Genomic DNA, 24721 nt, shown 5'->3' on the forward strand with positions numbered 1-24721 from the left:
ATTTGTTCCAAAAGGTATTTGCAATTTTCCCTTTTAATTGCTTTATCTAACTTATTTTCTCACGTACGTATAGCTAGTATTGTTCCTTATTAATTGTTAAATTAGGATTTGTTAAGTGCGTGATTTTACTATTATAAGATGATAAGAATGAATACAATTATTTTATATACAGCTTAGTTAACGATGAATTAGTTATACATCCGATAGATACCCAAATGTTGTTATTTCCTAAATTTATCAGTTAAATAGCAGTTTAATAATGAGCGTGACCAACCGACTCACTGCAGTAACTAACACGGATAACTACTTCTTACGAATTTATATTTCAAATGCCGAGATTTTAGTTCATTTAAACAAATTTCACGCTAACGATACAAATCCATTTTTTCTTCTTATAAAAGATTTTTGTCGATTTCTCGCCCTTTTTCTTTTATACTACACAAAACAATTAAATTGTAATCTGGTAACAAAAGAAGCTTGTCAGAAAAGGTACAAGACCAAGGGTCCAGTTGTTGTTGATTTATTAAATTAAAGCAATTGCTCCTACTTATTAGAATTGACATCGATCAGACTCGACATTCGATAGAGAACCAGACAATTGCACTTTTTTATCAAATTTTAACCCAATTGTTATTTCTCAGCAATTGCAACCCTTAAATTTTGATATATAGTGACAAAGTAGAGGGCACCAGACCTCGAGGCTGATCCCTTTCTCGCTGGACCGATCAAGTAAAGGCCCTTAAGTGTCTTACCATCACCCAAGCGCAAAGGCTTGCCGAAAACAGGGAAGAGTAAAGGAAGTTGTGCGGCGCCACTAACACGACCTTCAGAAATGAAGATTGTGACTGATGAAGATTCATAAAACAGAATCCGTTTTGAACAAATTTATCGGTTTCTTATAGTCCCAAAACCCTTGTATATAATGAATTACAAATTAATTAAGAATACTTTTCCATTTATATTTATGCCCCTGTACATCACACATATCAAAATTAAATATTTATTAAAGTATGATAGAAAACGGATATACACGTGTGAAAATTTCATGAGAACTTAAGAAGGCTCAGCGCTAACCGTATCCATGTAACTTCCTCACAATCGAGTAGGCCGCAGCACCACAATCCGTCAAGCCTCCGCGGATATACAATGTTAATACTTAAATAGCAATTAGGTAGTAATTAAATGTAAGTTTATTAATTTTGTACAACTAATAAGCAAAATATTCATTCCATACAGCATCACTTTCACTAATTAATTAATAAAATAAATGGACAGCCATATATGTGACTTTGATCATTTTCTTTTATATAGAAGTAGGTGATTTTCTTTCCAGACTTATAACTTATATTTGCGTTTTCAAAATATTGCATATTACGGGTTATCATGCCACAGGTACGGACCATCTTTGTAAGAGGCATATAGAGAGATATGGCCTCCGTAAGAACTATGCAAAAACAATTGTCTGGCACAGTTATGATACGACCTCACGACATCAATATATAAATAACTAAAATACTTTGATCATTTGTAATGTTTACTAAATCGTATGATAAATTTTACTTGAAATAATACATTAAATTTATCATAAATATTGATTATAATATTACACCTACAAGGCGACCTAATTATAAATAGCGAAGTTGAAACAAACCACAATATTTTCTGAAATTCTGAAAGCTAATTTAAAGTTGTTTAGTGTAAATTACTTGGAGGCTCTAGTATTTGGAAAATCAAAGTCAGTTCAAGGAATTCAAATTTAATTATCTTAGTTAAATTAATGAGATGAATATGAAGATGAGGAATTTATCTTTGTAAATACAGCTCGAATATCTTCATTAGCTGTAATAGAATAAATAATGATTTTAATTAATCTTTTATATTTTTAGATTATGAATATACTTTAAAGCTTATTTGATTTTTTTATTTAATATCTACCATTAAAAAATTCTTAAATATTACTTTGAAATTATTAATATTACAATGTTAATTAGATTAATCATAACATATATATAATAATATTAATACAGATTATAGAAACTAAAACCAGTTCTGTGGCTGGCTTTGTCCGGAAAAATTAATTATATTTCTCAAAGAAAAATGATTCTTTCTGCGGGGATTTCCTGTACACATAGTTAAAAATTTATAAGCGTTACAATGTGAGAAACAATATGAAGAAGTTGTGGTTTTTATGTTTAATATATTATTACAAGAAAACTTGTATCAAATTTTCATCATTTCACAGAAATGCGTGATTTTTTGTAGTGACTGTAGGCCGTCACTTCATTACTAGAATACACTTTCAAGAAATTTTAGAGTTGTCAATTAATTATTTAAAGAACCGTCTTGTCAATCAGCTACGGTATTTCATGCTCGGCTAGCTACTAGGCTTATAGGCTTATAGGCTTTTAGTAGTGGTTGGATCTATAATTAAATCATTATTTAATAGATTAATTAACTATCTCACTTAATAACAGATGAGCGTTTCACAGGGGTGAATACTATTGTAGAAATAGCTAAAATGTAGTTTTACAAAGTTCACCTTTGGAGATAGAAAATGACCAGTATATTGAAACAAAGTTTAGCGTGTGTCATCCACCGAACTTATATTAGCTAGAAGTTATTGGCTAAATTACTTTTGTTGAAGTATATACGAGTGGATAAATTCAGTATTTCGGTTTTATTAATATCCTAGATACCCTCAAATAGTTAAACATTGCATTACGTAAAACTTATTTAATGGAAATAATGGGTACCCATTTTTATTTACATTACATTTACAACAATCGTGGTCATTGAGAGACCAATCATTTCCGTTGCGTATTATTGAAATGTGTAGCATTCGTATGGACCACAGAATTAATTATTAATATTAATTTGTTAAAAAAAAGTATGGCGCTACAATGTTTTAGGCCCTATGTGTGTTTCGTTATCATTAGTTTTTTCAAAAAGGAAGGTAGGCCTTCTTTAACTGACACGCGCCAAATTTTTCGGTCTTATGTAAAAATCTAGTTTCGTCATGATGTTTTCCTTCACAGTACGATCGAGTGTGTGCGGGAATTTATAGACAGAAAATCTATTGGTCCATTCGTGTAGAGTCCGCGATTGGTACCTACTACCTTAAGGATGAAAGGCACATGCTGAAGCCACTTGGCCAACTGCTCTAAATTAAATAAGTAAGTAATATAATGGCCTAAAAACTATCGTTTTAGATATACGCACATACGGAATACACCCCCACACCTGTTCGTTCTTCGTAAGTGTAATCTTTGGTTAACCTACTTTCCTTATTGTTTCTACAGGCCGTATTCAAACCCAATTCCTATGTTGAATCAATGAGGTATAAAAAATATACTTACTTGGAGTTATTTTTTCCGGCTCGAGAAAGCTCTCCGATTCGGGTTCAGTCATTTGGCCGGATAGGTAGCGATGCTCAACGTCGATAAAGTGCCCCATCGTTACTATGGTTACCGCGAAGTATACCTGCATAATATTATCAAGATTAGGGACCTGTTACAAACGGCATGTCTCTTTAGGATAATTTATTGACCAATAAAACACCTATATGGTTTTAATTGGTAGGGATTCTCGTTTGCACAGTATTTTTGTTAGACTGTATTAGTACATTGTACATGACGGGAATAGTAAATTATTCTTAATGAACTGAGGTTAGTATCGCAGTTCCAGTGATAAGTAGTGCTATACTCGTACTACACTGAAATATGAACAAAAACTTTATTAGAAATACAATTAATCAATTCATTACGCACTTGATGATAAAAACTATTTTTTTTTATTTTTTATTAACAATTTGTTGCATTACAATATAAAAATTGAACATAGACAAATTAAAAAAAGGGCTGGCGGGCTTATCGCTTTCAAGCTATCTCTTCAGGCAACCACTGTTAGAATAGTAAAAAAATGTAGTAAAGTGTAGTTATTAAGACAAAACCAAACAGGAACAAAAAAAAACTAAACTAAAAAAAGGATACATGGAAAATAAAAAATAATTATCATATGATTTCTTGACCCATCACAGTTAGAAATGTGAAATCATACAACTATGAAACGCGTTCTTGGCGACGAGAGTGTTCCGCCACATTATCATAGTACTACGACGATTTTTTTTCATAAAATTGGATTAATAATAATTGTTAAACTCCAGTACGGCTACTAGGATCGTAAAAACACTATTTTCAGAAATATTCGATGTCATCTACACAATGAAAAGGAGGTTGTAGAATCGCCTAGCAATTTCCTCAGCGCTTATTTCGCTTCTAGTTCGTTTGAAAACGTACTCTTTCGTCATAAAACAAAAAATCTATGTACATTTCCAATATCACGTTTGCTTTGATACCGTCTATTTTACATTTTTTTGGCACAACAGAAAAAGTCTCGTACGTTACACTTTTGTCGATATTAAATTATACGATTTCAGGATTTTCTTTCTACAGTGGTATGGTTTTACGCGTGGGCTCTCGTGCAATTATTACACGATAGAATGGAGCAGGTGAAGTATAAAAAATATGTAGCAAAATTAATTATTTGAAGGCTTTGAAGTATGTATAAAAAGTGCTATTTTTTTTCAATAGGCATATTCATTGATATTTTTTGTGAAAAGAAGTGTTTCTCCGATCAATCGACCCCAAGACTTTCGACACATTATGTGCATTATCGACTACTAGGCAGTTACTCAAGCTGCTTCATAATTGAGAAGATAAATTGTTATAAAAAAAATCCTTGTTTTTGGCATAGGAGCGCAAATGAGCGCTGCCATTACAATTAGAGTTCCATAGCATAAACTTCGTCGCACCATTGCCTTATTATTATTGGCCTTTCTAAAAAAGAATCAGTTTTTATTATAAGTATGGCACGGTAAAATTTTTAGCGACCTTGCTACTGTGACGTCACGGTATAAGCTGCGAGTCAGCGTTCGAGGATTTATAAATGCGTTACGTCATCGCAGTAGCGAGTGAAGGAACGGAAATTTAAACAGACCCTAATCTTTCCAACGCTGTAATTATAATCCTTTATATCCGATAATACAAAAACTCTTTTGCAAAAGAACACGCATTGAACTTGCTCGCAATCGAAACTTTGCCAGTTTAATATTTTTATTTTTATGTGTTTTTCTCCAATTTGCAAATGATCTAAGCCTACATGACGGTATAAGTTACAAAAAAAAAAATACATATTATAATCAAGAACGGCATTTAGTCACGGAAACACTGAATTGTGACATTAATATTTTTATGTGATGCAGAATATTCATATGTAAAAGTAAATTCTGCAATATCCCAGATTTATTAGGTACGTTTCATAAATTTAACGAGCACTCTATCATAAATCTTACGCCTTTGAGACGCACCTAGCATTATTTACGGCTAATTTCAAGTAAATTACGATCGTGAGGTCTGCGAGGAAAAATTATTTCTGCGAATTAGTCTCTGTTTAGCTAAACATCTAAGAAAATATCATACAAAAAAACTAAGTTATACTTTTGTCATACAGAATATTAGATTACCGTATTTATACATAGTAACTATTTGACCGAAGGACACTTTTGACGTAATGCATTGTTTCTTCCCATTGGTTATGAAGTAAACGCAGCTCTTAAACAGAATTCATTATGATGTGGAAAAACTAAATTTTGACCTGGTTTGACCTAAGTCAATAAACCCCGTAAATTTAATTTAACTGAAACCATTGTTGAATAGTGATGGTTGAGCGAGTTAATCCGATAAAAGTATATTTGCAATAATTACAAGAGCCTACAAGTACAAACAACGGAAGGTGGTCGTAAAACCGCCTGCAAGGCTACCGCGTTACTTACACAGCGCTCTGTTCAATTGAAACCTTGTTATGGAGTGGCAATACCAGCCAATAACAATTTATGTAGTACCGGTACTGTACAGGTCTAGTGGTAATAACAAATGGTGGTATCTAAAAGAACAAGACTGGATTCAGTGATCTTTGAATGTACTAGTTACCCTAGATATCCTATCAATGCCATTAAACAGATGTTTTCTTTTTCGTTATATGAAGTGAAATATTCTATTTACAAGGATATTTCTTCTCCTAATAATATTAACATAATATTACGCACTGAGTAACACAGTTTTGCAGTTAGGGTGTAGTGTATGTTTGTTATTGAACTGTCTCAGGAGGCCAAGGTTTGTATGTTACGTCATGAATAGGGTGTCTGTAATTACTCCATAGCAATCTTCTCTTTGGAATATACGTATAAATTATATACGGTTTATGAGAGTTATTACGTTCTATAATGTATTAATTGTATTTTATCTTCGTAATTTATATTTAGATAGTATACGTAACATAAGTGATTTAATAAGAGGACCAACAGGCAGGATGTTAAATTACCATGGATACTGCCTTGCCTGGCCGGCCTTTAGAGCATCCTGTGTAAGTAAAATTTGATTTGCTTCGGAAATATTTCTATTTAAAATATCTTATAAGGGGTTCATAAAAAGTATATTCTTTTTGATTGTCTCTTATAATATACATTTGGTTAATTTTTATTTAGTACATATATATTATTTAAAGAAAATTTCGGAAAAAATAACACTAAAGGTATACATTGAGTGTATACATATAAATACACTTGTATATTCAATCGATCTCCTTGCATTTGCCTTTAAAATTTACGATAATATCTGGATACTGAGAGGAAACAAATATATCGCGAACTCATGATATCCATCTAGTGGAATGAAATCAATTTGCGATATGAATTTTGAAGACGTACTTTGACGACATCGGGAGACAGCTGACTATGACTTTTTGTAATAGACCACATATGTCGCTACTTTTATTCCTGGATTGTCATTTACATTATATAATGTGAAGTTGTTTTTGTTTCCCCTAATTATCTTAAATACTGTTAGTATCACCGCATAATGTTATCCAGATTCTTACCCCGTCCACCTAAAGTACGGCTTGTGCGGTTCTTACTGAGGTAGTTAGTAAATAAACAAGACAGATTGTTTATGTACCGGTTACACAATAGCAAGTTTTTCAAATTTTAGACGACTCCTATTGCTAAGTGTACAAAAGGCTCGGCCGGTGGCAGAGTTAAACGAGGAGACATAATAATTCTAAGTAAACTTCTTCAAAATGTTTGGGCTAAAAGAACAATGTCAATTTGTAAACTTGAATGGCACCCAAAAGTCATACGAATGTTTACAAAGTTGTGCAAACTTTGTTTCAAAATATTAGGTTTTTATAAGTCTCTAATACCCTTAACAGAGTTATTAAACTATGACTAAATTTATTTTTATTTTTATTCTAGTTATAAGGATGGATTTGGTCTTACTAATATTAGAAGCGAATTAAATTTCTTAAATGCATTCGAGGTTACATCTGGTTTTTAAAAATAAATAACATATAGCATATTATCTTCAATACGACAAATGCCTACTGCCTGGGTTTTTTGTACATATAATTTAGGATCATATTTAAGAATACACTCTACTCTATAATAATAAGCACATTTTTTTCCGAAACTCCAAACACTTGATAGACGATGTCCTGTACAAGTCTTTGTCAAAGAAGTACATTCAAATTTTTCTGAATCTGAGCTCAGAGCTACATACCGGGTGTCACTAATTTAAGTCAAATAATTTGGTTTCAATATGTTTTTACCAATTCAATAAAAATAAAATAAAAAGACATTTAATTGTAAATTCAAATCACCTAATGAATTTGAACATACACAAAAAAATATTAAAATCGGTGCAGCCGTTTAGAAGGAGTTTAACTACAAACACACGCATAGAAGATTTATATAGGTAAAAATATACTTAGATTACATACCAAAGTGTATATCGCAGAGGCGTAGCAGCCTCTACGAAGGCTACGCCAACAGCAGCACGACTGTATGATGGCCATAGCGACGATCCTGTAACAAAAAATTAATATTTACATATTATTTTTAGTAACTTATACGTCGGACACGTCTAGCATAAGCACATACATTTGTTGACCTTTTAAAACGCGAAAATACTTAAGTTAAAATTGAATACACTGGCGTTTTTATAATAAAGATATGAACAGCAAACGAACATTAGACGCTATATACTCCGATTACGTAAAAAACTTGCGACCGTGTCAGTCACATTAGCCTCTTTTATAAAGTTTTGTTTAAATCATATTTAAAAAATCGTACTTAGGCCGTCCGGCTTTAAATCATTGAACATTACAACACCGAGTGTCATGTCACAGAGTTTTCTCCGATTTGGAATTTGCCTCCAAAGTTCACCACCTCCTTTCTATGCTGACGACAAATAAATCTTTATCAGGATTAAGTTCAAGATTGTAATCGGCTATCACGGATCGCCTCACGCAGAAAACTAAATTGCCGTCAACACTAACAAGTGCCAGGTATTTAGTCAATAGATCCACGTGCTAAAATGTTAGTATTTCATGAATAATACGTCCAATTTTAGGACGGGAATCAATAATTGACCTCGTTATTGTTTTGGACGTCACCCTTTATTTCAAAGACCACATTGACTGCTTATATCCAAATCATCAGAAGTGTATTAGGAACGAAATCAATAATTGACCTCGTTTGGACGACAAGCTCTCTTTTAAATATCACATTGACACAAGATCACGATTATTATAGCCAAATAAAGTATGGTTTTTGTTAAAGGAATGTCAAATGACTTGAATCATATGATTATAATAAAGCCACTTTAATTTCATACTATAAAATTTACAAATCAGATGTACTAACACTTATTTTCTTTATAAGTTTACGGTCTTTTTCAGTCGCACTGTTGAATTCTGAAGGTCGTGTTAGCGGTGCCACACAACTTCCTCCACTCCCTGTCTTCGGTGAGGCTCTGCGCCTAGGTATGACCTGCGCATGGTAAGATCCGTACTCCTACGGATCTTAAGCCCTTACTTAATCGGTTCAGCGAGTAGGTCTTGAGGTCTAGTGCAGAGCGGAGGGCTCTGCGTGTTACACGTCCAAAAAACCTCAGGTTGAGTTGGTAACAAAGTGTTGAAAACGATTTTTTACCTGTATCGGTTTGTTCCTTAGCTTTTCAGGGCATCCTTAGCATCGGTCTTCAACACCACATTTCCAGAGCATCTATTTGTCTAAATTCAGATGTCCGTATTGTCCAGGATTCAGCGCTGTAATGGAAAATCGATCGGTTAAGACTCTGGGTCTTAACCAATCTCATCTTTGTTTTTCAGGAAATGTTCCGGTCCTTTCATAAACACAACAATTTTGTCATTGAATCTTTGGTCTTTTTCGGATTTCGATTTCGCTTCCTTCTTCAGAGAACCAAGGTATATAAACTCGCTTACTATTTCTAGATTTTTTAGTGCGTGTGAGGTTCCTGATTTATCGATTATTTATTATCACTTAAGTTTTGGACCTATTTATGTGTAGTACAAACTTCTATGCGCTCTTTGAATTAGTTCGCCAAAGTCATGTTCATTTGATTCCATGAGAGTGGTGACGTCGGTATACCTAAGGTTGCTGATTTTTACTAAACCAACTCTGCCTTCCATCTACGATTCTTCGCATTATACTCTTTCCCCATATATATGTTAAAAAATAATGGGGATAAATAAGCCTTTCCGCACTCCCATATCGGGATTTAATGGATTGGAAATCACATGGTTGATAATATTGATCCAATGATTTATTGATTATTATTGATTGAAATAATTACTTGTCGTCAATCTAAGGTAATAACAACTATGCAGTGCTGATACAACCTTATTCACAATTTTTGTTATTTGGATGATTTTGATCAACCACCTACGCCTGACACAGAACGTCGCTTTATAAGTCAGATTTCGAGTCAAGAATTAGCGCTATGATTCAAGTTTGTAATATGCCAAGCTGAGAAGACATGAAGACATTGGGGATTCAATATTTCTGCCTGTGTGTTATTCATCAGTTTTCTCCACATACAAGTATTCAGGCCTCTGAGCTTTATAACCCGTAATAGTAAATAGTTCCACGAAAACTAGCCCAGGACTGAAACTAAGCCGAGGTGCTGCTTTGCTATTATACTATAAAAACATTTTAATTTTTATCGCTTTGTAAAACGAGCAACGAATTCCTGTCAATTAAATTAAATTCAAATTCTAACAAAGGTTTTTGTAATAGCAACGACCGTTATGATAGAAACCTTGTACATTTAATTAAGTATTATACTCAGTGTTAAATGTCAGCTCAGTGGAAATTTTAAAATTTTCTTTTGTAATTGCTAAAGAAGTTCGCGTCATACACTTTCGGGTTTCTTGAAGTCTTTTAAAAACTTGAAGGACAATTTTGAAATGTTACGTAACTATTACTTTGTGTTATTATTGAATAGGTAATTATGTTTAACATGAATTATTTTCCAGCCAGGGGATCAGACAAAATAGTTTTAAGTTAATATTATCATATCACCGTGACATTTGGTTTCCTTTTTAATTAAGTATCTTAATATTTTTACACGTTATTATTTCACTATTCTCAAGTTTTTACTCAATAGTTAATTAATACCATCGTATTTATAACTTAAATATTTAATAAGACCATCTTGGGATCGAAGCTAAGGGAATATAAGATTTCATATTGATTTTTCGACGGTAGTGCTGCGATATCCCATCTAATCTTGGTGAATGTTTAAGTGAATATTGAACACGAACGTGTTAAAACTGCATTATAAATTGTAGGAAAGTAAAAATATACCCGAGGCGTTTCTGTAAGTTTCGCTTGACAAACAACGTCTGTCTTCGAAGTTCAAAAACCAATTCTAACCTTACCCACCCAGTATAGCAACGTGAAAAGGTATCTATAGACCGACTGGTGGTGCATGAAAAGGTGAAAGGCATTTGAGAGCTCTTACTTAATTATACGGTAGACGAAAAAATAAAGAATGAAACACGTGAAAGGCATCTTTTGGTTATGGTGAGTGTAAACCTGTTAAGACTACTTAAAGTATGTGTATTTTACAGCACTGTAGGAGGGATGTAGATTAGAGTCTTCACAAGGAAAAATAAGATATAAGATCATGAGAACAGAGAAATCTAACACAGCAAACAATATTTTGTACAACTAATTTTCTAAACGTTACAACGTTTTTACTTTTATAGAGAAACCACCCTATGATGTTAAACCACTACTGTCAAGAGCGCAGCGAGAAAGAACAACTTATTATTGTGGCGTAGAGCAGACAAATGATCTTTGAGAGATAAAACATTTATTCGTTTTATTTATTTTGTGTTATAGATTTATCAATATAGATTTGGCCCTCAAACTTGAGCAATTGTACATAAATAATTTGAACACAAGTCCTCATCCTCTACTATCAGAAGCATATAGCTTACATTATTAAATAAACGGGAAATCATTCATTTATACAATTAGTATTTTTATACAGTGAGGAAGATAATTGGATTTGTAAACATCACGATTAATTCAATATTCATTCCGTTGCTAAGAAACTAGACATATGTGATGTTATCGAACGGTTTCCGATTATCGTGATTTATGTGTCTTTTTACTTTCTATTTTTAATGTATGTATTTTTAGTTTAGTTTGGTTTGTTTTGTTCCTGTTTAGTTTTGTCTTAATAAATGTGTATAACATATATTTTTGCACTACTTGCCTATCTTATGTAATTTAATACATTTTTATTTTTTCTTTACTCATAGTGGTTGACTGTAAGAGATCGCTCGTAAGCGATAAGGCCGCCAGTTACCCTCCTTTTGATTTTATTATGTTCATTTTTTTTATATTGTAGTGTAACGTAGTGTACATAAATAAATAAAGAAATGTTATAATATATATATCTACTATATTAAGAAACGCTTTGGTTTTAATCAACAAAAAACCTTAGAACAATTTATAACTTATGCTGCGACAATAATATTCCTTTTACTGTGGATACTCTTGGGGCTTAAAGACGCTTGTCAAAGACCTAAGCAAACACCTGGTCGACTATTCAAAAGATCCCACAGATGCGTTTCCCTCACACGACTTAGTACCGCTATCCATTGAGGACTTTTAGCACCAACTTTACCCACAGTTACCGTCTGCTTCATACCACTTTGAAGTTTTCATACCAATATAATTTGGATGATGAAAGACGATAGGTGCGACGGTTAAGCTCTAATCTAAACAGACTATTACAGAATCTAAAGAGGATACTAAATTAAACTGTAGTGTAATTATATTCAGGCTAACAATACAAACATTTAGAAACAACCAACGTCCCGGAATCAAAAACTAATTGCTACGATATTGAATATTTGTATGACATTCCTTTTAATTACACCTGGGTAATTATGCAACTTTATTTCAATATAAGCTGGCTGAATATCTCTGAATAAAGCTTTTCATCTATCACTTGACGAACGGTGGTTTATATTATTATTTAGTACGGTGAATAAAATAAATATTTTACAATACAACACAAATGTGTTGTAATTAATAAATTGAAATTAAAATACGAAATGAAAACTTAATTAGTGTAATGATTTTAAATTTATAATAGATCCATTATATGCACTTTATTTAAATTATTATTCTACCTTGTCTCAATTGGTAGGAACTAAAAAAGGTAGGAATCGATCTATTAGGGTCTATCAAGATAGGTCACTCTAATAGCTAGTTACAACGGTAAATACCTATTAACGCAAATACTTATGGTTATATTTGTTCGTGTTCGATCGTTAGTTAGTTAGTCGATAGTTTCCATATAGCAAAAGCCTTCGATCGGCTGTGGCATAAAGCGCTTCTCTCGAAGCCTACGGACTTCCCGAGAAATTATGCGACTGGATCTCCAGCTTTGTGACCGATCGAAGAATCAAGGTCGTCTTTGCGGAGCATTCCGACCTTAAACCCGTGAACGCTGGGGTAGTACAAGGCTGTGGCCTATCCCCGGCACTGTTTCTTCTGCATATCAATTATATGTTGCAACTTAGCAACATTCATTGCTATGCGGACGACAGCACTGGGGATACTTTTTACACGGGCCGGGCAAGTATTTCTCGGGCTGTTGTCGATGAGCGCCGGAACATACTTGTGTCTGAAGTCGAAACTCTTTTACGTGGAGTCTCGGACTGGGGTAGACTAAATCTAGTCCAATTTAACCCCAAGAAGATACAAGTTTGCGCGTTTTCCACTAAAAATACACTACTCCTCGCTACTCCTCTTTTGCGAAGACACTCTCCATAAAGCTACAGCCAGCATCGGAATACTAGGCGTTGACATATCGAACAACGTTCAGTTTTGCGGTTAAATCTCCTACCGCATTTACCATGCAGAGTGTTCAGAGGAGTTGTCCGGATGCCAGCGGATGCTTCTGATGCTTGCTGAGTTTCATCATCAGACGTCTAGGCAGAATATGTAACTCCACAAGAATCATCTCGACGCCGAGTTTTTGCCGCGCGCCACGAGTATGTGGAAAGAGCGTACCCAATATTAAAAGGCCAGCAACGCACTCGCGAGCCCTCTGGCATTGAGAGTGTCCATTGGCGTTGGTATTACAAACATCGTGAGTGAGGTGAGCCTCGAACCCGTTTGCTCGGTGTTCTATATAAAAAAATATTCCTAATTTACGATGAACGCAAAATAATTTCTTCTGATAGAAAAGCTGTGAGTCGGATGTGGTCTGGTCTATTCACTTACCTAGAGTATTTAAGACATTCATAAACACTAATCAGATCTATTAACTTCTATCATAGGGTACACAATATGAACGCGGTAGCTATTAAATCCTGTACATACCTTTATTATATGAATTAAGGTAAAATGTGGCAGAACTGACATAACTGTTAAACAAGTCTACAGACGTAGTATATTCTACTTCTCTATTACCCACTTATATTTCCTTTAAAAGGTAATTTAAATCAAGTTAAGTTGGTACTGCTGACTTCATAGCTGGTGCTTTCCTCGCTCAACGAATAAGTATCGCGAACAGCAATGAAATTCTGCCAGCAATAAAGGTTCAGTGCCACAGGGACCACACTTTTTAAATTTAATTTAGTTTCCTATTTGTTTCGAAAATTCAATGTAAAATTGTTATAAATGTATATTGTTGTAATATTTGTAAGAATTGGTAAAACTGGCTGTAACTGGCCCTCTCTTTCTCCTAAATTTCAATCGCATTGAGCCACCTTCCTTTTACTAGTTATTCTCAAAACCACAGTTATTCCAAAAATTTAACCCCTACTGCGTAAGATTTTAAGTATCAAAATATAATATACATTTTAAGTAATCCTTTGTAAACAATTAAATAACAGTTTATCACACCTACGTTTAACCAAGTATTCATGCAAACAGATTAAAGGGCTTCCGAAAAGTTTCTTGACTACGCTACAAAAGGCCATTTGTGAAAGCATATTTCAGGGTTAAATTAATTTATACCATAGGTACTTATTAAAACAGCAAGAAATAATTTTAAAATGGATACAAAACTGTATTCATATAGTTTTGAAAAATGCTTTACAAGGGCTAATTAGTGCTACAAAGCGAACATGAGAATATTACAATATTCAAATTAAAATTTTACACGATATCAGGCTGCAACAGCGCTGCTGAAGTATTTAAAATATCAAGAATATAAGTTTATTAAGCTAAGTATTTTCATAGAGCAAAAACACATTCCGCGTACTATTAATTAAACTTTGCCCAAAAAACTTACAAGGAAATATTACGCGAACACACAACTATTTATAAAGTAAAACGTACAGCTTTGATCTTTGCATGCGTTCATTTAAATCTTATAATCGGGGAGGAAAATGAGAAAAACAGAAGTTTATAACTTCTGTTTGAAGTGCAGTACTTCCGTGTAAAGTTGTCGCCAATTATTCCGCGCTGTGTATTCCGTAATTTAAAGTACTGGTATGCTTTTCACTTCTGCAAACAATTTTATTAACGTCTTCTCGTTTTTACCACAAATATCAAATTATTTCACTGTTATTTCGCTCCAATACGTGGTTTTGTACTTACTAATGTTTGATAATCTTTTTGACAGTTGACTTAGCTCTATTTCCGAGATCAACCTTTAATTTTGGAAGAAGATTGTTTGATTGATTTGTTATATTATGAAATCACGGCGAGTCATCCGATTAATTGGTTGTTTTTTCAGCTTTTCTATGGGTTATCTTTCACACATTTTATACCTTAATTACTTTATTAATTAAATTGTATTTTGTATACTGTAAAAAGACTTTGTTTGCAAATATTTTAAAGTCTGACCTGAAATATTGTGTAATATTACAACGTCAATATTCATCAAACTCCAAATAGTCAACTGACATCAGAAATTCAGTGGGTGGAAAAGATGAAAGGAAATAAAACAGTTTTCCTTTATCGCTGGATAAGTCCAAAAACGAGTCACTTGTCAAGTTGTCACCAATATTTCTATAGTGTCAGGTTTGGGTCATGACGGAGACGAAATTCGAGGAACTTTTTCTAATGAATGAGGTATTTAGATTTATCTGAAAACCTTTTAGAATTATGCATTAGTCGAAAATTTGATTTTACAAATTGAAACTGCGATACGAGCTCTGTTTGGTACGGAGACAGTTCAGTGAGTTTCTATGAAACTCATGGAAACTCTTAAGGAAAGAAAGGAAAATGTGTTATACTCAGCAGAGAAAATAACCTCACAAAAATCCTAGGACTGAGTTTTGAAAGACTTTCTAGCAATCAACGAGATTCTTTGAGGAAATTACCTAGACGTAGTTTTTTGTGTCGAAAAGACTAGCCTGAAAATGAAAGTTGAAATAACTTCTGTATGCCTTTGACCAACGCATAGATAGTGACGTTGGCATTTGTGACTCTTTCATAGAATAGACGTGTCATATACAATATGTCGTAATTAATGAAGACTTTTTAGCATACTTTGCGATATTTCATCAAGAGATATATGCTGTTTGGTTAAATAACGTTATACTCAGGCGCCAAGTAAAATAAACATTCATGGCAATATTTAACGATCAAAACGTGCGTAGTGTTGGATATAATCGAAAAATACACATGTGTTCAGGGTTGCTACTTGACAAAAAATACATTTTGAATTTAACACTTACATTAGAATATATTAATCATGCTTGTTTTCTTATTTAACGTTTCTTGAAATATGATATTCATTTATATCTGTATAATTCCAATGAACGTATTTAATTAAACAAGTACTTATTTTAAACACCGCGATCCTTGTATGTGATGTAAAGTCATACATAGACATATCCCTGAGAGCGTTAGTACCCCGGAAACGGAAGCGGAAAACTGTCCTGAGGTAACCGGATAGTTTCAGTTAATATTTAAGCGTACATAACTGAGCCTGTACTTGGGGAATATATAACATGTGAAGTAAGTTTCTAACGCCTATAATTGAGCCTTAGAATTGACGACTTACTTCTATATATCTGTAAAGAGTATTTGTTCTGCGCGATACTTAAATTGCGACATCAGCGCTACTGATAATATAACTACAGCACACTTGGAGGTAAAAGCTTCGGGATCGTTATAGCTGTCGCAACTGAAAGTTACTATAGAGAAAGAAAAAATTCTATTTTTTATTTGCAACAACCCTAAAAATAATATAATTCATGTCAGGACAATACAAATAAATTTTACAAATGAATGAATAACAAACAGGTTTAATTTATGTGATTACAATGTATTCCTTCATTTTCTAAGCTTTTTGAAATAATATTGTTATAGAATTTTTACTTAAATAATAGTTGACTTATCAAAGGTGAAATTAAAAACCAACTTAATATCAAGTAAACTTGTAAGTCACACTTTTAATCACAGTTAATATGGTCAATTAATGTAATTCAATTCAAATTCAAGTTATTATTATTGGGTGCATTGCGAATATAAAAATTACTTTATTTTTAAATTTCTTTTTAAAAATTTATATAGACCTGTAGGTCTATACACACTGGTGATTAAGTCATATATGATATGATGTGTGGGTGTGTAATTATGAATCACCTAATTCTTAGTCACGCATACACACTACATACTCTAATTTTCTCGCGAATTTAAATTGGTGTTTTGTTTTGTAACTTAATTTTAATCTTATGTAACGCATAATGGTTTAATAAATATAAATACTTTTAATAAATAAATATATGTTTAGAAAATTTATACTACTTCGTTTCTGAAGTTAAATAAATAGTGATTAAAAAGTGATTTTAAAAAACGTATTTAATTAACTTTGAGTTTTATAGAACAAGGACTCTATGGACAATCTCAATACTAGAGGGCTCGCGAGTGCAAATCCGGTCTTTTGAGTAAGTAAGGGCACATGATACTTAGAGCAGGTGACATTTTCTTAATTTATCTTACATAAAGATAGGAGCTCATAGGAGAATTTAAAATTTCGCTTGAAATTCGCAGAGCGTTACGTTTTCATTCCGCAGTTCACTGGACGACAACTCTAATTTCTTTACTAATACATACGATATTCAAGCGTTTAATTGAGACATATACGCAATTTAAATTCTACAAACTTATTTGTAAACCTGGTAAGCAACTTACTGTGTGTAATGCTAAAACAACCATTACTCCTCACACAACACACCCTACAATTAACGTGTAGAAGAGCAATTGTTGCGTACAAATAGGCTTTAAATATTATCTAAGCCAGCTAGGCATTATTCTGTAAATGTAAATGGTTGAATCTACTAACGAACTCACTTCAACCAGCGCCGTGATTAGTTGATTACGCATTTTCGGCCAATCACAGAATTGGATGGATAGCATACCCTACCTTCGTCTAAAAACCTCCACCATGCATTATCAAGCAACCAGGTTACCTAATTATGCATGGGTCAGTGTAACTGGAGGACCATAGCCAATGCATGGACTTATAATAATAATAGTTTCGTGCAAGATATATTCTTGTGTACAAAAATGTTAAGGTGGTACATTCCAAAGTAAAATAACGTGACTTGCAAAGTTGTCATAGAAGGAATTTTACATATATAAGTCATATAGCCAATTTTTATATTATTTGTAGTGATTAAATATCACATTATTTCGTTATCAAATTAATATAAATTATAATTTTTAACGAAAATAATCATGAATACATTTTTTTTTTGCAAGAGTAGTACATGAAGTCGATTTTCCAAATCTCTAGTGTCTAATGTTTTTGGTTTTATTATAAATCTTGATTGACATACAAAAGGTGTTTTTCCTATGCAATTCCAGATAAATTTTTGACAAGGCCAATTTCTCCCCATGTCGACTTCGACAGATGTCTCTTCTCGATGACTTAAAAATATTTATTTTTTTGTTAACTAATAAGGACATTTCTAAAATATACATAAAGGGAAGGGAGAAAATGTGAAGCTTATTAAACAAAGGTACACAACTATCAAGATAGTTTACTCCACAAATTTCTCTTATTCATTTTTTTTAGCCTTAAATGCCCTATTTACGTCAACTGAATTTCCACAATCTATAATTTATATCTAAGTATAGATGAGACATATGCATGAAAAGCAGCTTATACCGTGTTCCATTAACGGTTTCCCTCTGTAGTTTTAACACAAACGAATCTGTCTACTTTGTTTTGTGATTTTTCAATGTGTTATTAAAACTTTCTGGCATATACATAAATATTAAAGTATCAAGAGAATTCTAATGGCTCGTTTGGTTATGGGGATATATTGAATATCTATAAAATAGAAGCTCAAAATGATGTATTATGCAATTCAAGTTGTATTTGAAGCTATGACCCAGATTAACCAGAAGTTTTTGAATAAATAAAATATTTATTCAAGCTATTTATATGTTATGATTAATGTATAGTTTATTATAAGGTAACAGCAGCATTGATATCATATCATTAAAGAAACAATTTGTTTCCCAAAAACTAGAACATTATTAATCACTGTGCTATCAATAAAGCCATAGTATATTAATAACGGTATATAGTATAACTCCTTAATTATATACTTTAAGGTCCTAGTTGTTTCTAAAACCTTCAGCTCTAAGGAACATCAAGGCATACCATCTACACAATTTCGGAGGAATGTACAAAACATCTTAGAATTATGTAGGCCCTTCTACAATCCTCAAAGATACTTCATCTCAACTCGAGTGGGCAAAGGAGCAAAATATTGCGACTGAATATTTCACAATAATTTCAAGGCTTCAGAATGAATACAACCTTATTATTTGAACACTGTTTGATTATTGGTATATTAAATTCTTGCCAACGTGACCTGTGGACGTCATTCGGGATTTAATATATTTCCATTAATAACATTGCGATTAATAGTGGATTAATATGTGGAGCAATTATTTATTGGAAACATTTTACCGACATTATTGCGATTAAAACTTAGGATAGTTATTGGAAATTTTATATGCAATATTCAAAATTACATTTCACTTCAAAGCCAAACCGCCCCGACATCGTCGCAAATCGAAAAGGGCCTAAAATCCTATCTGTCAATAAAAAAGATCAATAAAATATATATAAAAAAGCCACGACGCCATAAAAGGCTAAGTGGACTTATAGAGTATTTTAAATCATTATTTTAAATACAACAGTCACGAAGATCAAATTGCGCACAAGTGCCTTTGTACTGATTAAATATGAATACGTAGCTAGGAGTACTCTTAAAGGGGGTAAAGGTCACGGCCTCAACGTTGAACGAGAGAGAAAGTACAACGGAGCACTGAGAATATATAAAAAGTAAATCATACTTATAGTATACTTTTACAAAAACTTTGTGAGAACAAAGCTAGTTGCTGCTTTTACAATATAGTTTTTATACTTTTGTAACTACTTATTGTAGGTAATGATTCAATGTCCATTGTTACAAATGTATTCTGTGCTACCGAAAGCAACAAACCTGTCTCCTTGAAAATTAAATGCATGCCGTTTTAATGAAATTAAATATTTTAAATTGTTAAACGCCGGGCAGTATTTTTTATTAATTAAATACATTCGCATAAGCAAAAATAAGTACACAGTGGTGGGTTCGAAGTATTTTATTGTAGCCGGTCAAGATATAATATATAAACTCAACAATAAAATCTTTTGACTGTTCAGCTGTATTGAAAGAGGGAGGGGTGAGAACGTAGAACAAAAGACGACACTAGTCCAACACGCATAGACACGTGAAATTGCGTTTCGTCTAGCGTCTTATGTATATCAACCATTATTTTGAGTTTAGTTTACAACTCACTAACTGGACGTGGAAATTTAAGTAAGAAATAGCTTTACCGTACAACATTATTTTTTTTTAAGATCACTGTATGTTACATCTCAAATTCATAGTCCAGTGAAATGAAAATTGGTACAAATTATAATAAATTTATAATATATCGTGATAACTAATCACATTGTAAACGAAATTAGCATCTAACCTGTAAACTTAATATTTCCTTCCTGTCATAAAAAAATAAATATGGTTGTGACAAAATTGATCTAACGCTCCCACACAAGGGAGCCCCTTGTGTTGGGTAACTATATTTATTGTATATGAAGAAATCCTTCAATTCTCATACTAAATTTATTACCCGCTAACGGTAATTGAAAATGTATTGTTTGACCTTGTTTTTATTTCCACGAGGCTCATAATTAATTTAAGTGAAAACTCAGACATGATTGGGTTGCCTTAGATCGATTTCTTTGATAATTTTTAATTTAAATATCTGACAGGTCCTGTTGATTATTGGGTTTATTACATATTGGGAATCTCATCGTACGATCAAATTCCGACTGTCGGATGGATTGTTCTATATGCGCCTTTAACACTTTCTCAAACAGTGAAGGAAAACATCATGAGGAAATGGGGTAATGTTTTAGACCGTAAATTGACGAAGGTCGTACTTGCATGTAATAGAAAAATAATGGAAAGAAACACAAACAATCCGATGGCAAGATTAGACAAACGGTTGTTTCGTCTCCATATTATTATTATCACCGATCAACATGTTTTAAAAGCACTCCCGAAAATCTTAAGGTAAAAAAAATATCAATGGCGCTACAACCTTTTTAAGCCTGGGCCTAAGATTTCTGTAGCTTTTTCATGATCATTTGTTAATCGAATGGGCAAGTATGTCTATCAAGTATGTCAACTATATCTGTGCCTGACGCACACTGTTGACTTTTGAGTCTTTTGGGTCCAAAGAAAGACCATTGGTGTACAGCCGGGGATCAAACCTACAACCTCAGGGATGGGAGTCGTACGCTGAAGCCACTAGGCCAACACAGCTCAAAGCTAAAAACTAGTGTGTTGAAATATTTGAGAATTTCTTGAACATCAGCATTTTCATATATTGGAGACCAGTGATGACCAAACGGGTTAAGCTTTTGGCTATCTGACTATTTGAATAACCGTTTTGTTTAGATTCTGGCTGTAACCTGGCACCAATCGATTTTTCATTATATATACGTGTGAAGGTAAACATTGCAAAAAAACGGCATGCATGACAGAACAAACACTTAAGGCAGATCACCTACTTGTCCTATGCTATAAAATATAATACATTAACCTTAATACAATTAAGGCACATATACCTAATAGATAATATATCAAATAACGCAAGCAAAATGGACATAGTAGATTTAATTAAAGACAAGCTAGGAAAGCATTCCTCATACAGCTGTTTCAGTAATTTCAAAGTTAATATTATAAGTGTATTGCTCGCCGAAGTTTAAGATGAAAATATTATTTTAGGGTCTATTTTTCTTTTGGAGTTCATTACAACTTTTCACATTTTCCTCTCAACTTTTCATGAATTTAAATACCACTTTAAAAATTACTACTATTCAGAAATGCACAGCTTTCTTATTATTATAGGGAATTAAGTCTTATACGTCTCGGAAAACGATATACACATTGATGATTTTTTTATTGTAATTATTTTACGCCAACCATATAGACGTTGAATATTTTAATGCTCCAAGGTAGTATCTATCAAAAATTGGAGATGAAGCTCCCAGAAGTATCAACATTATTTTACATCAATATAAAACTAAGGTCAGTCATAGATGGTAGATTCGATTCCCCGCGACACACTAAACACCTGCATGCTTTAAAAGTAATGAAATAGGTTCATAAATATATTTGTAACATATATGTCATGAAAATAAACACGCAATATGAGGGTGTAATTATTCGCCATTGCAAATACACAAAAAAATGTAATAATAAATATAGTTAATAGATTAATTAATTAATTGTTCAACTAACCTTATACCACGCAGTGAAGCCGATGTTTAAGACCTTTGTTATGCTTAAACCTTACAAAGATCATCCCCTTTGTATTTTTTTGAGTTTCAAATAACTTTAAATGTACTTAAAAACACTAAATTTATTTAAAATTTCCAATATTATAATATTTAATACTTTAACTATAATAATATCGTTATATTTTGATTGTTATTTTCGCGCAAAATGTTTCGATTTTGTGAGAGCCAAAAGAGAATTACGTCCTTCCTATCCCGTAGCGCAGACCCAACTGATTTTCCATTTCCAGTTTTTGTAACTCGCCGGAACAGCAGTTCGTAATCGTGCGGCATAATGGGCGCAATTTTATTGTCATAATACATTTGTTTTGTTACTAATTGGCTCAATAATTTGACGTATATAATGTTTAATACAATGTCTACCCCATGGTCCATTGGGGTTTATGATAATTTCTTCTACTTTTTAACGAAAATCTTATTACCAAAGTAAATAGTAAATAAAACCTAAAATACTTATCATTAGGGAATATTTAAACATATACAACTAAACAAATCGTTTAGAAACATATATAGAACAAATTATTTCAGTAATGAAACGACAGTTACATGACTTAGATTGTTACTATGTAGATAAATATTTATTATATCTTTTCAAGTCATATACATAAACTTACTTCGTAGGCTTTGTAGGCCGTAACAGTGTGCGTAATAAGTTACGTGGCTTTGATCATCATGCTACGAAATGCTACGAGTTTGTTTCAAAGCCCGACTCGAATTACGTTTTGTTAAGCTATATATTTACGGTTTACGCAACAGATGTGACCACTGCCATTATCCTAACATCGTTAGTCACACGCACTTAACCTGTAAATATATTCATTAATGGTGAGAAGCATTAGTTATAGAAACAAACAATACACTTATGACAGCAATCACGAACCTAATAGACAGTTACGATCCTAATTGGAACGTCAGGACCACGCAATGTACTAGAACTAAAATAGTTACTACGAGTAGCTATATGCCTATTAATCACTATATGAGGTTGTCAAAGACAGGATGAGTGAAATTGACTTCCAAAGAGTCAATAGAGTACCGAATCTATAGGTAGAGTATGTATCTACACACCCTTCGCTTGCCCCTTGTATCCGAAATTCGGCCACGGTTCAATACATTGTAAAGTACAAATTATACAAAACTGTTCCAAACCGGCAAACGTTAATAATAATAATTTGCTAATTAGTTACGAACGAACTTATAAAACGTACTTGGACAGTATTTATATCTTGCAATAGTTTTTGTAAGAACTATTGTAGACCCTAAAGAGAAAATCCAATACATTAATAACCTTGATTACTTAGACATTGTGGAACAAGTTCTTTTTCGACCCTGCCCTGAAAAGCAGTGTCGAACAATCAACGAATACGGGGCTATAAGTAATCTACAAGTTCGTACAGTCCGCGGAAATAATGTATACGGAGAAAGGACAACGCTCCACGCCTTATTGATTGTTTACTCTCAAATCTTAAAATTACACCCAAAAACTGCAAAGGTATCATTAAAAGGTAATTTTCGCCAACCTGAAATCTGATTGCTTGCTTGCAATAATATAGGTAAGGTAAGGTAAGGTAAGGTAGGGTGGACTCAATTTCCGCACTTAGACGCGTAGTCGGTCCGTTGTGCGTAGAAGCCCTGGCTAATTTAGCCAGCCCAACTCCTTCCAGAAGCACAGAAGTCTCCCGGGCACTTCACAGGCTTTGCGGAGCGACCTCACTGTTCCGAGGATTTTTGTACGTTGATTAGCCACAGCCTCGCATTCCAGGACTACGTGGGTGACTGATTCCTCTGCGCTGAAACAGCCACTGCACAAGGGGCTGTCTGTTGCGCCTAGGACGAAAAGATGTTTGTTAAGGAGACAATGGCCCGTGATTGTCCCTATCATTGTTTTGAGATTGGTTCTGTTCAGGTTTAGAAGTCGCTTAGTAAGTTGCGGGTTCACAGCCGGCAGAGCCATTTTGGACTGTTTGCAATCTACACTTCGCGACCATCGTTGATTCTGGAGTACAGTGGATCTCTGGCGAATCCAGGTTCGAACTAGCGAGAAGGGCAAGGGGAGGAGCGGATGCGGGCCAGCAGGCATCATACCAGAGCCTCTTCTCGCAAGCTCGTCGGCTGCATCGTTGCCGAGAGAGCCACTGTGTCCCTTAATCCACTGTAAGGTAACTCTATTTGTTAGAGCTATTGCCTCCAGTGCTTCGTGAAACTCCAGTATTAATTTGCTGTTTGTGTTTTCGTTACCGAGCGCCATCAGCACGGATGCACTGTCCGATATGAGCTTAATGTAAAAGTCATTGACTCCCATCCGCTGTACGGCTCTGGCTGCTTCGGTTAGAGCGACACATTCACATTGGAAGATTGTGCTTTGTGTGCCCAGAGGTAGGTGTATGTTGATGTTGAGATCAAAGGAGAAAATACCAGCGCCTGAGCCACACCCTGTTTTTGAACCATCAGTG

At 33.5% G+C, this 24721-nt stretch overlaps 1 protein-coding gene across 2 annotated transcripts in view; it reads right to left on the minus strand.

The window, feature by feature from the left end:
* LOC123718702 overlaps positions 1-22446 on the minus strand; it is a 57677-nt gene extending 35231 nt beyond the window's left edge. For both annotated transcript variants that reach the window (XM_045675427.1, XM_045675425.1), the window contains exons 1-3: positions 22213-22446; positions 7831-7915; positions 3357-3480 (exon numbers count right to left, since the gene is read on the minus strand). In XM_045675427.1, coding sequence (XP_045531383.1) covers positions 3357-3480; positions 7831-7905 — 199 coding nt within the window. In that variant the 5' untranslated portion in view covers positions 7906-7915; positions 22213-22446. The remainder of the gene's footprint in view (positions 1-3356; positions 3481-7830; positions 7916-22212) is intronic.
* Between the last annotated feature and the right edge of the window lie 2275 nt (positions 22447-24721).

The sequence above is a fragment of the Pieris brassicae genome, chromosome Z (genome assembly GCF_905147105.1).
Source record: "Pieris brassicae chromosome Z, ilPieBrab1.1, whole genome shotgun sequence".
NCBI classification, from domain to species: Eukaryota; Metazoa; Arthropoda; class Insecta; order Lepidoptera; family Pieridae; genus Pieris; species Pieris brassicae.